This window comes from Eretmochelys imbricata, chromosome 3, assembly GCF_965152235.1.
Source record: "Eretmochelys imbricata isolate rEreImb1 chromosome 3, rEreImb1.hap1, whole genome shotgun sequence".
Lineage (NCBI taxonomy): Eukaryota > Metazoa > Chordata > Testudines > Cheloniidae > Eretmochelys > Eretmochelys imbricata.
The window spans coordinates 202,204,974-202,221,962 of NC_135574.1; the positions used below are offsets into that span (position 1 = coordinate 202,204,974).

General features: G+C 41.2%; 1 protein-coding gene across 1 annotated transcript in view; it reads right to left on the minus strand.

Annotated features, from left to right (window-relative positions):
- The window catches only part of PLCB1 (phospholipase C beta 1), a 659,574-nt gene that overhangs the window by 96,976 nt on the left and 545,609 nt on the right, over positions 1 to 16,989 (minus strand). The window contains exons 25-27 of the mRNA XM_077812057.1: positions 14,895 to 14,948; positions 12,576 to 12,795; positions 6,807 to 6,984 (exon numbers count right to left, since the gene is read on the minus strand). Coding sequence (XP_077668183.1) covers positions 6,807 to 6,984; positions 12,576 to 12,795; positions 14,895 to 14,948 — 452 coding nt within the window. The remainder of the gene's footprint in view (positions 1 to 6,806; positions 6,985 to 12,575; positions 12,796 to 14,894; positions 14,949 to 16,989) is intronic.

Consider the following 16,989-nt stretch of genomic DNA (forward strand, 5'->3'; position numbering starts at 1 on the left):
AGACTGGGACCAAAACCCATGAAGGTAAATGGAGGGGGGACTAAGAGACAACAGGTGCAGGGGAGACTGAGACCAGATGAGGAGCTGCAGGGAGACTGGGACTGGCTGAGCAAGGAGACTGGAAATGAAAATTAGTGGGTTGGGGAGTGTGACAGATACGGCAATTTCCTGCAATGTCTTTGAAAAATAAGTTTAAGGCCTTGTCCACACTACAGGGGAAAGTCGAGCTAAACCATGCAATTTGAGCTACATTAATAGTGTAACTCAAGTCAATGTGGCTTAGATCTATTTACCATGGGGTCCACACTATGCTATGTTGATGGGAGAGCGATCTGCAGTCGATTTAGTGGGTCTTCACTAGACCCGCTAAATCGACCGCCGATGCATCGATCCCCTGGTAAGTGTAGACAAGCCCTAAGTATCTTTGGGTTCCATTGTATTACATGCAAAGTTTATGTATTATTGTGGGCCAGGATTGTATGTTAGCTCTGTAGGGGGGAGATGTGATGTGAAGTGTGGGAGTTCAAAGGACTATACTAAAAATGTGCCAGACAAGAATGGACAATAAGTGTCAAGTGGATTTCCTGGGAAATGTCAAGGGGGAAATAAATGAAAATTTCCCACCTCTGGTTATGCAAAACTCCTGCCCTGTGAAGCTATATCCTGAGCTAAGTCTTTGTCTGATGATTACTTGTTCCCAGACCAAAGGCCCAACGGCTATGAAGAAATGGCTGAACTGCCCAGCCTGGCTTCTGGTTCTGAATCTGAGACAGCCATGACCTTGCAACAATGGGGAAAACCCAGCTGTGGGTTTTGAAGGACTGACAGCTACCAGAGCCCAACGTTGGAGTTGGGGGTGACCTCTGGTAAGGTTTTTAGCAGGTAGGTTCTTTATAGTTTTTAATATGTTTTCTCTGTAATGCTTCCACCTTAAGAATAAATGTGCTTGGTTAGAAGGAGCAGAGTGGTAACTCATAACTGCAGGCAATCACACTGTTCATAGAAATCAGAGAGAATACAAAGTGCAGACCCTGGCCTGTTTAGGCAGTCTGGCTTGCTGGGGATATCATAGTGTAAGGTAGGCAACTGTGCAGCTTTAAAAAACCCTGGTCAGAAGGGAGTCAGATGCAGTCTCTGCCCAAGTTAGGTGACGGCTCGCAGCCAGAAGCCTAGAATGGGTGCCACTGATGGATCATTGGGGGGAAACAGGTGCAGCTGCCCTGAAACTGCAACAGAGAGAACAAAGTAAAGGGGGAAAGGAGATCAGACAAGGAACTCAGGTGCGAGGGGAGAACTGGGACAAGAGTCGCAGAGATCGGATGAGGAGCCTGATTGGATGAGGAGCCTGAGGAGAGAGATTGGGACTGGAAACCAATTGGGATGGAGAAAGTCACATAGAAGGCCATGGTGAGAGAGAGAGATGCAGACAGAGTGGATGAGGAGCTGGCAGGAGGGTGGGGGCATGGCTAGACAAGGAGACTGGGGACAAAGTGCTGCAGGGGGGAGGTGGGATGGGGGGGTAACTGGAAATGGGTAAATAAGGAGAATAAATGAGGAATTGGGACTTGAGGAGACTGGGACAGTGAGTCTGGACGGGTCAGACTAGGACTTGATGGGCAAGGAGACTGGGATGAGACACTTGAGGAGTGGAGACTGGGAGAGGTTGGAGCAGATGAGTCAGACAGGGTCATACTTGGTGAGAAAAAAAACAGAAGAGTTTATACCTATCCCCCATGAGCACACTCCCCTCCAGAGCCCTGAATGGAACCCAAGATTCCTGAGTCTCACTATTTCTCGTCTGTCAGCAAATATCTGTGAAACCTGTTCACGAAGGGTCCCATCACCTCTAGTGCTGGGCCATACACAGCACGATAACGCACTCTGTTAGCTGAAGTGGCAGAGGTCTGTAGCATGGATCTAAAAGTTCCAAACCTGCTGCTGATCCATGTGGGTGTCAGTATGATGGCACATGATGGAATGTCTGCTTTTTCAGTTTGCTTTTTTAAAAAACCTGGGAAATTACACTAAAAACCCACTACATTACAAGAGCATTATTAAAGTTAAAAAGTCAAGCAACCAAAAGTTAGGAAATGCCAGAACTAAGGTTGCTTATCCAATCTTAATTTGACCCCCTTTTACATATGCATTATGATACAGTCTTTAATTACACAATTATATACAATTTTTTCTAGAGGAAAAAAATCTACATCTATCTTCCTGAAAGGTATGAACATATCAACAAACTATAGCAAAAGGATACATCAACATGAAAAGCTCCCACCTAAACTTTTATAGAAAGTAAACTGAAGACATTTTTAAAATGAAGACTACTGATCTTACAGAAAGGTTGTTTATGTCGTTTTTAACAGATGTATATTAAAAATTACAACAGCTATGTGTACTGTATAGAAGCATCCAGATTCTGTTGGACTTGCACTTCATACAACCTTTCTGCATTCACTGGGGTTCACGGGCAGCCACTCAAGTGTTTTTAAGCACAAGTTTTTTTCAAAAACTGTATTTTAAACAAGAGTCTGCATTACAAACTGTCCAAGGTCTACAGTGCAAAATACAAGCCAAGTCCTTGATCCAGAAATCCCCAAAAGTGGATCTCTGTGTGGACCCAACTGAAGGATAGGGACTGAGAGTAAAATCCTGGCCTGGTTAAATACAATGGCCAAACTCCCATGGACTTATATGGGGACAAGATATCTGCCCTAACTTTGACAATAAACTACATAAAAGGCAAAGATGACAAGCGCGCTCCTACCCTTTCTTGCTTTGCCAGTTAATTTTTATTAGCTCTGTGTTTTTCAAAAATATATGTGTAGTAGGTCACTCTATTAGACTTGAGTATATAATCATAAATAACTCAGTATATTAAATTGTGTGGATTTTTTCACATCATGCAACATCATACATTTTTTGCTTTTCATGACCCTTGATGTATGTTGGAGGACGCAAAGCTTTTCAGGTAATAACAGAACACACAGCTCTTTGTGAGGAATGAACAGAGGGAGAATTTCTCAGTTACCTTAAGGACAATATCAGGGGGTAGCCGTGTTAATCTGTATCCACAAAAACAACAAGGAGTCTTTAAGGTGCCACCCGACTCCTTATTGTTCTTAAGGACAATGTATTGCTTTGAGTGCTGGCAGAGAGCCAACACAAAAAATTTTAAAAGTCTTTATCGCTAACATGTTATATCAAAGGGAAATTTTCTACTGCAATTTTTGCTAAGTCTGAGCATGGTAGCTACTTGAAAAATGATGGCAGAACAGTAACACTAGGTCATAGGTGGAATACATCTGTAGCCGTTCTTATGATGGACTATGTCACCTTGAGAGTGAGCACTTGAGATAAGAAATTACAAAGTGTAACTGCAAAGACTACAGCTTGCTGATTAGCTGCTAGCTGGAGCATAGAAGGAAGCCAGAAACACATATTTTTCTTAAAGGAATAAAGGGATGGAAATGAAGAAACAAAGGGATGGAACAGACAACTAAACAGGTCCTCTGTGTAAGATACCTAGATAGTCCCCATCACTGAGGTATCTGATCAGCTCTCATCTTTAATGTATTTATCCTTGCAACAACCCTGTCGGTAGGGAAGTGCTATTATTCCCATTTTACAGATGGGGAACTAAGGCACAGAGAGGCTAGGTGACTTACCCATGCTCATACAGTTAGTCTGTGATAGAGCAGGGAACCCAACCTGGGTTTCCAGAGCCCCAGGCTAGGGCCCTAATCACTGGACGTCCCATCTCTCCTTCTTTTGCCTCTGGTTAGCTTGTATGAGTCTATCAGTCAGGATGTTCCACCCACTCCATAGACCTGCCAGAGCCTACTTCTATTCTTGTCTTGCTTACTGCTGATTAATAAGATCATTGTGTGCCTTATCAAAATACCCTGTGTGGTTACAGTCTCCTTGAGGCTTCTCCATCTCTGGCCCAGCCCTTTCACTGGTGACACAACCCGCAGAGGCAACTGTCAATCAACAAATAACTAAAACCTCCAAGAAAAAATATTTTCACCTTTGTTGTGAGCAGGATTTTCAATAATAGTAAATACCTAGCTCTTATATAGCACTCTTCATCCATATATCTCAAAGCACTTTACAGAGGAGGTGTGTATCATTGTTCCACTTTTATCATGGGGGAAGCTGAGTGCTTGTGGTTGGTATAATTCTGCTCTTGTTAAAATCATTGGAAATTTTACCATTGACTTCAAAGGGAGTAGAGTAGACCAATGCTGAGTGCATTTGAAAATCTCACTCGATATATTTATATATCTCATAAAAATATTTTTGGAAGCCATGGAACTGCTTTGGCCTTCCATTCTACACCTTCTGCTTGCTCTAAAACACTGGTATCACACCTTAGATTCAGATAACTCTATTGCCATATTTAATTGCGTCGCATAATTGCAAAAGCATACACGCACTCGTGCATGAGCCCTGGTTGCACATTGGGATTTCCAAGCACACGTACCTTGTTGTGCGAGGACTGACGACATCCTGAGCACACTTTTAAAAATTTGGGACAATATTTGACTGGACTTGAAGTTTATAGTGAAAAGTACGGCCTTGCAGGTTAAAAAAATGATCGATAGATACAACAATTGAAGCTACATCTTAAGGGCATGATTGTCTATTGGCGACTGTGGGACAGAATCTGTCTCCTGCCCCTCAGGCCTTATCATTTGCTCTAGAAGAATATAGGACCTGTGCTCCAAGAGACCAGGGGAAAATTCTCCCAGCACTTGCAAGCCTTGTTGCAGGGGGTGTTTCAGGGTAGGAGGGATAAGGTAGACTGGGATGGGGAATCTTCCTAGTCCATGCTGCTATGGAGATTCTGGGAATTCCCTAGACTTTGGGAGGCTGCTGTAAATTAGAATCACCCCCAGGGTTGCTCTAATTTAAGGTGGAGGGATTTTGGCCCACAGATGAGCCCAGAATCCAGAAGGCACAAAGATGCCACTTTTGCTCCCAATTCCCCTGAGCTGTGCCTTTGTACTGGGCACCTTGGGGGCTTAGCACAGAATCTCAGCTCATTCTTCTACCCTATGAGCAATGGCTTTCTCTGTTCACTAAAACTCTCGTGTATGTGTTATAACACCCTTAAAAAAACCTTTTCCTCCCTCAAAACACTCTGCATCATGGGTTGCCATGTGCTCAGTCTTCCCTATATTAGCTCATAGGGCCTTATGATCCTGCTTCAGCCAACAGCAGAATTCCACCTGGGAAAACAAAAACTGACTTGGAATAATGTATGCAAAAGACTTCTTCACTATCTATAAAGGATGGCCTTGCACCCCTTTAAAGCATTCATTTTTGCTGAGGACACTGTTTGGTACAACTTCACGCCTCAGGGAATGTTTGAAGCTATTTTTATTGATTCATTTTCATGAACTTTTACTTTATTTTACAATTAATTTTGCTTCCGAGAATATCATAAGTCTAAAAAGCAGCAGAAAAAAAGAGGAAATCTGATTCAAATGATGAAATGAGTGTGGAATATTCTGTGCTGAGGTTATTAAGCAGGGTGAGCGCGAGAGCTGTTTCCTCACAGCCATATTACCCTTCATCATTTGCTGATTTACACTCCCATCCAACCTTCACATTGACTCCTAACATCCGCAAAACATATGCAAAGATCAAAATAATAAATAAGATTAGAAAATCCCATTTCCTATTAAAGGTATGCCCTTCTAAAATAGCATGACACCATCAGGTGTCACATTACCCACTACGAAAAAGCTGTGTTAGTTGCTAAACAACATTGTTAAAAATACAACATTGCAAGGCGTACACACACAGAAATACATGGTATAGGCCACCCACTTCGTAACATCAAAGAGACCAACCAGTCACATAAACATTCTTTGGCTCTACCAAAAAATTACATTATGAGAAAACTTAGAAGTCTGACATAACTTAATGTACCTTAATATTCCTTTTGACACCTTCAGTAAACACATAAACACATGGGCTGGCCAGAAAACAACACTTCCATTTTGCAAAAAAATGTGGGTGTTTTGCAATTTTTTCTGAAGCGGAATGAAACTTTTGAAGTTTTGCATGACAAAAAACAGGGAGGGGGGAAGAGAGAGACACCTACAGAATAGTCAGCAGTCTGGTGGTTATGATACTCACCTGGGATGTGGGAGACCTAGGTCAAATCGCTGCTCTGAATCACGGCAGAATTTCCAAGCCACCAACCTATTCTGGCATGGTGGGCCTCTCTCTAAATTCCATCCTGGCCCTGAGCATGTAAGGCTCGACTGTTGGTTTATAATCTGCCCCGAGCAAGAATCAGTGCATACCTGTACAGCTGCAGGAGTAGACCAGACTATCCCTGATCGCTCCCTTGCTCCACAGTGGAAGCAGCAGGTTTACACTCCCTTCAGTGCTCACTCAGCTCTGCTGGCTGGAGTGTTCGGGTTGGTGAGGAGGGAATTTGGCTTCACCCATTTCTGGATAGGAGGGAGAGCATGGAGGCTACTCTCTTTCCCACCTCCCTGTGATGCTGGTAGCCCAAGCAAGTGAGTAAGAGTGAGTTTTACATGTGGTGTTTGACTAGTTTATTCGTGTGGTTTCAGGCCCAAGTCACCATCTATAATTGGCCAGTTTTGTTTTCACTGAACACAGAATGCACCCTGTGGACCTGGATAAATTAAGGCTCAGAACTGGAGTCTGGGAAGGGAAGTACAGGACAAAATGCAACATAATTAATAACAATACATAATTTCCACTAATGACTGAGAGAGTCTCAAAGAAAAGTGTAAGCCATGAGTCTTTACACTTACCAGCTTAATATGTTCTCGCTTCTGATACTTTTCACTATAATACTGTTCTTGTCGGAGATTGAGCAGCTGCTGTTGTTGCTTTTCCTTCAGTTCTATTAACTTCTGGGTCATTTCTGAGTCAAGGGCAGCCAGTTCTTGTTCAATAGTTGAACTGTGATCCGGGCTGCCAGTTTCACATCTGCAAAGACACATGGAATACTGATAACTCATTCAATAGGTACAGTTAGTACAATTCCTATTTCTTTCTTTCTTTCTTTTTTTTTTTTAAGCAATTGTCTAAAGTAGTAGCTGTAGCCCATCAAGAATGCATAAGTCTCTCAGAGCTGTATATTCTTACTAGTGCTATTATACGCTCTACTGCACACTTAAAATGACTGGCTGGTGTCATCACTGATTTGTATTTTCTATATAAAATGAGTGTAAAACATGTAATATTTTGGTGGTGGTGGTTATAGTGGTTTAAACTCAATTTGCACAAGGTGCATTGCCGTGGAGAATCAGGATCAATATAAATAAGTCATAAACATAATCACCAATATTTCCCCAAACTGGGCGTAAGTTCACATTTATATACCTAAATAAGTGGCTTGATTTTCAAAATAGCCCAGCCCTCAATGAGAATAATGGGAGCTCTTGGGTGCTGAGCCATTTTGAAAATCAAGTCACCTATTTAGATCCCTAAATGGGGATTTAGGAACCTAACCTGACGCTTGCATTTAGAAAAAGCATGGCCAGTGTTTATTCAGGAGCTAGGAACATTCCTATATCTGCTAACTTACAGTGAATGTGTGTGCATTTGTGTGGAAGTATTTTATGAACTGCAGAACTGTGGACTTCTGTGAAAAAGAAAACTAGCAGAGGATTAAGGAGACTGAGTAAGGGAGCACACAGAAGCAAAGGAAAACTTAAAAAAAGAATCTAAAACCCAAATTCCCTCAGAAGCAGAATGAGATTTTGGTCTTGGGAAAGAAAGGTAAACGAACAAGGGCACGGAAAGGGATTGATGAGGGAGCATGTGCATGTGAGAGTGAGATAAACAGTGCATAAAGTTAAAGGATTAAGGTAAAATAATAACTATCTAACAAAAAAAAATTAAACATGTAAGCATATGCCCTGATCCAAATTCCTACATGTTTACTGCTCTATTCTAGGCATTAAGTTAGTTGCCTAGGAAACATCAAGAATACAATTAGCATTGTCAGTTTATTCTGATGTGAAAAAGGGCCAGAGTTCAGCCTAGGATAGAGTTCTTGCTTCAGATAGATGGAATTATAAAGCCCTGAAGAGAGAGCACAATTTGTAGGAACACATGGGTCAGCCACTCAGAAATTCAAATCCAGAAAACCAATTATAATGTAGAGAGCTCTCTACCTTGCCAGTGTGTCATTCTTTCTGTTTGGATGGATACACTGGGCCAGATTCTGAGCTGGTGCAAACTGGAGTAGCTTCACTGAAGCTAATGGAACCATACTGATTTTCACCAGCTGAGGATCTGGACTTTTGTACCTCAATTTTAAGTTTTTACCAGCAATAAAACTCCCCTTTTTCTCTTTCATACTGCATGTTTAATTGTTTGTCCCCCTACTGGGCAGACCTATAAATTCTGCTTTTTGCAATATAAATGCTTATTATAAGCATTGATCATTAAAATACCTGGTACACACCACCTACCTTAGACTAAAGGGGTGGGGGTGGGGGCGGGGGAGGAAAGATTCCTATATTCCTGTAAATTGAAAATCCCAAGACCCTGCCCACTCACCACCATGATCCTAAAAAACAAAAACAAAAACCCAGACTAGGAAGATCTTGTGACTATTCTAAATTAAAGTGAAAACTGAATCAGCAAAAAGTCCAGATAAAGGTGTGTGTGTCCGTCCTACAATGCTTCCTAAATACAGCCATGTTCCAACTCAGATGTATCTATGGTGCAAGAGAATTCAGAAGAGAAGGACCTGCTACTCAGAAAGCCCTCACTCCAGTTCCTCTGAGCCCCGTCCTTGGCACAGGTAGGCAAAACACTGTGGATGAACATAGGTGTTCCAATGGGGGAGACTTTTGACATGGATTCAAATAAAAAAAACAATCATTGAAATAGCATGAGAAAGGCTATTCTCACAGTATTCCCAGCATGGCCAGACCAAGAGAATACTGGTATTTTTATGGAAAAGTCTGTTCTTGTGAGATTAGCAGGTCAATTTCCAGACAAAATGCAGGTTTAGCATGCACACATGCACACCAAATCTCTGAATGCCCATAACCCAATTTTCAGCTACAAGGATTGAGGGGCAAGATGAGCAGCACATATTCTAGAAAGAAATGACAGAAATAATGGCACAGCACTGTTTTCCTAGTTCAGGTAGTTTATATTGACAGAACAATTACTTTAGTAAGGAAAATTTAAGTAGGGTTACAACCTTCCTAACCAAGTATCAATCTAATCCTAAAATCAATTTGTGCAATGCCATTGCCTACTAAGCATTAAGTCCAAAGTGTTCAGGACTCAAATGGCAGCACTGGCATTATCACTGAGAAAGGAGAGTCCAATCTAAATATGGAGCTGCAGCCCAGAATAAGGTGGTCATACTTACTAAACTGAGCAATTTATATGATTAGTTTATGTATTTTCAGGATAATACTTCACTCGGGTTGTTGAAAAAATATGGCTTTCTGCTAAACCTCAGCTAAAACTACTAAGACCTTAAGATATTTAACCAACAAGATCACAAAATAAAAAATCTGAATTTATTACACCATTATGACCCCAATGCAGCGGAGCTTCTGTGTAACTTTCAGTATGTGAGTCACCCACACTGACTTCAACTTTACTGAATTAGGGCCCAATTCTACACACAGCTGCAAAACACGGATTGCCCTCTGATCCGGTTATGCACATTTGAGTCAGTTTCTAATACAGGGACTACTGACAAAATAGTAATTTGTATACTGTAGTTGCAGGGAAACAGCTTCAGTAATGATCTAAAATGATATAAACTGCCTTTTTGCTGGGATGTTGTAATCTATTAGAAGTCTTTTGCTTAAGATATTATGTACTTGCAAGTTTGAAAAACCCTAATGATATATTCCTGCCTTTTTAAAATTCAGCATCAGACTTAGTGTAACCTTCAGATTTTCCAATATAAAACTTCTCATCTTTGAAATTATTTTGGCAGCTCAATGTAATAACGGGTAGTTGAATGTTTCATTGCCTGACACTGTGGAAGATCTATGACCACATCCTAATGGAACAGAAATGGCCATCACTGAAAGGTAAATGAGTTATTTATTTAGTTTTGTTATATTGCTGAAGTTTGAATGGAATAAACCAAAGCAAGAAAAATCTTAACGTCGCTGTCTGTAGATTTCTGTCCTGCATGTTGGCATTGGACTATATAGCAGATTACAAATTTCTATGTAACACAGCTGACAAACAGCGCTAAAGAATTTTATTGACTCAAACCTTGGCTGTATTCTGTTTTCAGAATGTCAAATTCTAAGTCACTTAAATATGGGGAGGCTGCTTTAGAAGTACAAAATTCCTGTTAAGTTGAATGAGGGTTCTGCCACTGGACAATCATAAATGGCCAAGTTGCCTTCTGGGAACAATTTGTGGGCTAATTCCCTGCCAGTCACAATCAGAGGTGTTATTATGGAAGTCAGGGGCCAGAAATCACTCTTGGCTTTTTCTCTCTGCTTGTCTCCCAGAGATTTTTTTTTTATGTTCATGGTTTTCATATTTGAAAAGCTATGATGAATTGCAAGTAGTCAATTTTATGAAATAATAAAAAGGACTTAGACTGTAATGGTGCTTATTTGAATTAAATGAGTTGCAGAATGATGCTGTAATGTTTACTACATTTAAATAAATTATAATTAAATGAAAATGCTGTATAATTGCGATGAACAGAAATCTACCAAAAGGCATCCCTGATTAAGCAGATTCAACTGTGGTATTATTAGCATCTAATCCTGCATAAACTTAGGCATGCGAGTAATTATATTTTGTGTAACTGTTTACAGTAGTAGTTGTTTATTAATATATAGTTCATTGCTACATGCACAAAATGAGAGTATTGGAAAGATTTAGTGAGTCACAGAATACTTCCCACATCAAATTGACAGAAATAACTACAATGTCCATGCCCCTTTATTTTCTAACAAACTAAAAAACAAAACAAAACATTTTCACACAAACAAAAAAATACAGGGGAATGGAGGATTGAAAAGTAGACAGGGCACAGCAAGGGACTGCATAAAGGGAAGGGGGCATAACATCTTGCCTAGATCTACTTACAATAAATCAATCGTCACCAAGTGGTCTAGAGAATTCATATTTTAAAATTTATTTGATTACTTTCAGTTGTTAGTCAGTAAATCTATCAGGTGTTAAATTCAAGGAATAGGTCTAATTCTTAGTATTCTTTCCAGGGTTCCAGTTTGGAGGCAGACACAAATTAAGGATGGCCCCCCTTGCCGCAAATAATAAAACAGGACCAATTTTGATTTTCATTTCTAGGGTTGCACCTTTAGAATTCACACTGTGGGATCTAGAGCCAATTGTTTGCTCATTTGGGGCCAGATCATGGGTTGTCCTATTTGTCTCTGCAGGGGAGTAAAGGGGCATAAGGTGGTCTCTTATCTCCCCCCCGCCCCTCTGTGGACTACATGCATGAGTTACAGTGTAAAGGAGAGGGGGCAGCAGCAGTTTCCCTGGGGATACTCCTCCTCCTTCCCTGCAGAAAAGCAGAGAGGCACGGGAAGCATGCGGCACCTTGCAAAGCACATCAGCCAGTGTAGCTGTGCCTACTAGGAGAGGCAAGTCATCTGTGCCAGTAAAGAGCTGATGCAGATTACTTCCTGCCTGCAGCAAGGAGGGAATCAGGGATTGAATTGTGACTCTGTGAGTTGGTCCCTGGTCTACTCTTGCACCTAGGTGCAGCCTCTTACTCAGGGCATGTGGAAACTCCACAATTTACAAAAGAATTAGGGTGGCCATATTTCCCAAAGGGAAAACAGGACACCGCACATGGCTGGCCCAAGGGCCTCTCCTCCCGTACTCTCCCCTCACCCCGTGGAGGCTGGACTGAACCGCTGGTCTGAGCCCTGCCTCCTCCTCCCTCTCCCCTACTCCTGCGCAAGGCTATCACTGGTCGTTAGTCCCCCTCCGCCCCTGCCACTATCCCTGGTCGCTCCAGCCCTGCCTCTCCCCCTGCACCGGGCTGGCATCGCCCCTTGCCCCTCCACATGTTCCTCTGCACTGCACCATACTTTTGTGACAAAAGTTGGCAAGAGCAAAGGGGACAAATGCACACTTTTGCCAAAAAAAAAAAAGGGACGACCAGGGCAGGGCTTAAGAAAGGGGCTGTCCCGCGCAAAACAGGATGTATGGTCTCCCGAAAAAGAATGGATTATCAGAACAGCTGAATCACATGAGATCACCATACAGATGAAAGTGTGTTTCTCAATACACAAACAGTGTGTTCCCCTATTGTACAGGGAAGGTGATATATACAAGCAATCTACCATGTAAATTGGGACGGTCTTCTTGGGTTGCGAGTAGAGAAGAAATGCATCACAAAGGGGGCTTCCGTCCACTTTTGCAGGGTCCACCTTTATTTCAAGATCCCTGCCCTCATTCTATGAATGTCAGGGACTTTGTTTTTCATCTGTACTTTAGTGCTATCTCCACATACTTGTTATGTTACCAATTATGAGTAAATGGATAAAGATCTTTTTTTAAGATTAAAGGAGAGGAAGTTCCAGTTAACATACCTTTTCTTAGTATCCCTTTTTGTGGTTTTCTCTAAGACTGCCCTGCGTCGCAGGTAGTCGTTCTGAATTTCGTTGTATTTTGCAGTGTGCTCTTTGATCAGATCAGTGGTTTTCTTGTGGTGTTTCTTTACAAGGTCCTTCATTTCTTTGTAGTGCTTCTTCTGAAGTTTAACAAATGACTTCTGTTGTTTTAGCTCCTCAATGGTCTGTGCTTCCACTTCTGCAACAATAATAATGGAAAATGCATCATTTTTCTCTGATTGAAATGATATATTAGTCGGACATTCAAATTCTGATCAGCAGGACATGGAACCAAGGGCTTTTGTTTACTATTGATAAACAACTTTTATTGGCTTGAGATAAATCAAGGGCTTTCAATGACAGCAACCAACTTTATCTGGAAATAAACGAATAAGGCTGAAAATATTGTAGTAAGTGTAATCAATTAATGTCTAGGTAGTTCAGTGATAAGTTCAGAATCATCACATTTTGCAAGACAAATATACACTATTTTATCTTTCCTTCAATCCCTTTCAGATGCAGAGGACTCCCACCACCAGCCCAAGACAAACCAAACCACAGTCCTCTCCTGTGTTTCCCCAACACACCAGAAACATATCACTGTGGACAAATATCCCTCAGACAGCAGAGGACAAGACAAAACCATTCTGGGGTTAGAGGAGCTGCTTCAGAATATCCCTAGTACAAGCTGCCATTGCCCAGGCACTGACAGACGGTTACTGTAAGAACATCAGACCAGTCTGGCTGGAGTAATGGGGCAGTCCCAGTTCTAAAAACATTATGCAGATAGACTTTATTCTTGTTTCCTTTACATTTCCATTGGCTCATTTTCCCTTAAAGAGGTCCTCCCACTTAGACAGAGATTGACCAGTTTCTCACATTTATCTGCTAAGGATGATTTCTCAGCAGTTTATCAGGCAAATATGTGTTGTATTTTAAAACACAAGGAAAGACGGATCTATTTTTATTCTTTAATTGTCCATCCAGTAAGGAAACATCATCTAAAATAGACCTAATGAAGAGATGCTGAAAAAAACAGTCAAGTAAATCTACACATCTCTTCTGGATCCAAAAACTGGCTGAGGCTGGTTATACTTGACACTGTTCGTAGTCTAAATTACAATGGGTCATGCTAACATGTTCAGGTTGGAGAGTTCCATCCTATGTTGTGTTTGTCTTATGTTCAGTTTGTATGTGAGTGATGGTCGCCATCTTGGCTGACACACCAGGGATTCAACCAGGGACCGCCAGAGCTAAAAAAAAAAGCACGAGCAGCTGCAGCTTGAAGTAAAGCTATACAGCTGTGGGCTGTAACAATTCATATTCCTCTGAGGATTGGGAGACCAGTAACACACACTCACCGACAGGTTACACGTGTTCTTTGGGAAATGGAGATTAACAAGAGGAAATGGGAGATGTTACCTCACAAAAATCCTTATGGAAAAGAAGCCAAAGCTCTGGCTGGGCCTCCAATTATGAAACTTTAAACAGTGCAAGCTACTGTATTTAACTGAAATCCAAAGATAATGTCAAATCCAGTTCTGTCCTAAGGTACAATGCAGTCCATGGGTAAATACTGTTAACTATTCCTTTCCCACTCCCTTCTCTAGGCAACAGTTTGGTCTGCATAAGGACACATTTTCATACCAGTACACAAAGCTTTAGCTGTGCAACACTTTGACAAGTTACTTCTATTTTCAGTTGAATGTCCAGGAGGATTGCAAAACTAAAGCTCCATGGACCACATTGAAAATATACCTCTTACTACAGCAGAATCAATGCATTCTTCAAAGAAGTTGAATTGAAGGGCTTCTCAGTTTTGGAAGTGGAGAATGGACTTGATGTCCTCAAGAAGCTAAGCCAGCAATGACATTCAACGAGGTACGATGAAATACAAGTGGTGTATCTTATTCTTAGGAGTTATGCCATTGACTTCAGCAAGTCTAGATGACACGGTGGTCATAATACTGGTACCTTCTTTGCATTCAGACTCCGAATACTCCCACCATTACCGGCACGGGTGGCAGTGCAACAGAGGGAGATACTAAGAAAAAGCTCCCTGTAGGGACTCGATCCTACTCATGTTGTAGTCAACGGGGCGTTTGCCATTCAAAGATGCAGGATTATGTCCTGTGGGCACAAGTCGTGGTATGTACATTTGCCACAAAGTTCTTTCAGAATAATCAGACAATGAAAAGTCTAAACCAGGTAGCCTATTTTACGAAATGTACGTATCCCTGACAAAACCGTAAAATTTATTCAGAGTATGCTACTGCATAACACCCGTATATTTATTACCTGTTAGGACACTCTGAATAAGATCTTCTGTTTTTGCAGGTGCTTTCACAGAACCTGGAAGTAAAAGATATTATTGATATCAATTCTTTTTAAACACAAGACACACGTGTTGCCCTTACAAAATGTATATATATTCTATATCGTTATTGCAGTTGACATAGCATATACAGTTGTGTAAACATTCTGAATAATGTGAGAAAATATATCTTTCAGATACCCTTTACACTGCCAAGATGTAGCAACATGGAGGTGTATCCCAGTTCATAGAATATATGTATTAATTATATTGATTACTTCAGAATTCCAGTTATCACTTTGACAGTTGACAGGTTCTTGTCCCAAGATCAGGCTCAGTATTAACATTACTGTAGATGTGGAAACCTGGATGTGCACAGTTGCAACACTCACACTATAGGAAAACTTCTGTATTTACAATAGTTTATTAAATACATTTAGCAAAGTCACGAACACTCCAACTCAGTAAGGTAGATGGAGATAATACAAAATGTCCTTCTGCACATCCATATACTCACACCATCCCTTGCAGAACAACCTAAAATGTTAGCCATTATCTTCCTCATCATCATCACCTTCCTCCTCATCATCAGTGGCCATCATCCTGGCATCTCCCAAGGGCTACACCTCCCTCTCCTATTGCCCGCAGGCTGGGATACAACTTTTAGAATATGTTATGCTGACACCACTCTGCCCAATGCACATTCAGAAGGGGTTTCTCCCCTCTTCCTTATTTGTATTTCCTCACCATACTAATGTTGAGGTGCCCTTCTCCTATAGGTTAGTATACTAATGATCTCCATTTATTATGATATATGTCAATTCGTTGCCAGGGCATTCTTGTGGTCAGACATCTGCAGATGTTAGCTCATGTTCACGTAGTTATGGTAAATTCTGACAAAATTTCCCCTTAAACACTTTATTCTCAGTTCTCCAGAACTTGGGGGTTACCATTGGATCATTTATCTGTGCCAAAGTTCATAGGCCTCAAGCCTTAAATTAAGTGCTGAGGCTAATGTCTTACAGGATACAGGCCTGTAGGTTTCTTGCGTGACTGCTGAATATCATAAAGGTGGAATATAATGAAAGCAAGGCCGTGAAAATAATAAAGGCAAACTAGCCCTATGGTCTACAGAGGCAACGCTTATATCAACACCAAACAACACAACACAAAATAAAACACCCTAGCCTCCTCACTTTTCTTATGGAAGGGATGCTAGTGAACTCAGTGGGACCAATCATGTGAGTAAGGTAAACAGGATTTGGCTCATGGTTAGTACAACACTGGTACTTTAAGTGACAGTTCAAAATTGCTTTAAAAGGGTCTGATATAACTCCTCTGAAGACTGTGGAAGTTGGATCGGGCCGATGATGAACAATCAATAATTAAATTGGAAATAATGCAGTTTTAGAATTCATATTAAAATAGATATATCAAAACAAATGTACACAGGCCTCCATTTTCAATGAATGAATTTAAAGTGTACAATAAAAGGTAAATGCATGCACAAATAACTGAAAATATTTTTGTAAAAGCAGTTTAAGGGTCTACCACCCTTGGACATAACGACCTTGCCCATAATGGAACACTCAGCCGCACAATTGCAGAATACTTCGTAATTTTCAAAACTCAGAAAAAATGTCTATGCTTGTGTCAAGGTTCCTCCCCCACTCTGAACTCTAGGGTACAGATGTGGGGACCTGCATGAAAAACCTCCTAAGCTTATCTTTACCAGCTTAGGTCAAAACTTCCCCAAGGTACAAAATATTCCACCCGTTGTCCTTGGACTGGCCGCTACCACCACCAAACTAATACTGGTTACTGGGGAAGAGCTGTTTGGATGCGTCCTTCCCCCCAAAATACTTCCCAAAACCTTGCACCCCACTTCCTGGACAAGGTTTGGTAAAAAGCCTCACCAATTTGCCTAGGTGACTACAGACCCAGACCCTTGGATCTTAAGAACAATGAGTAATCCTCCCAACACTTGCACCCCCCCTTTCCTGGGAAATGTTGGATAAAAAGCCTCACCAATTTGCATAGGTGACCACAGACCCAAACCCTTGGATCTGAGAACAATGA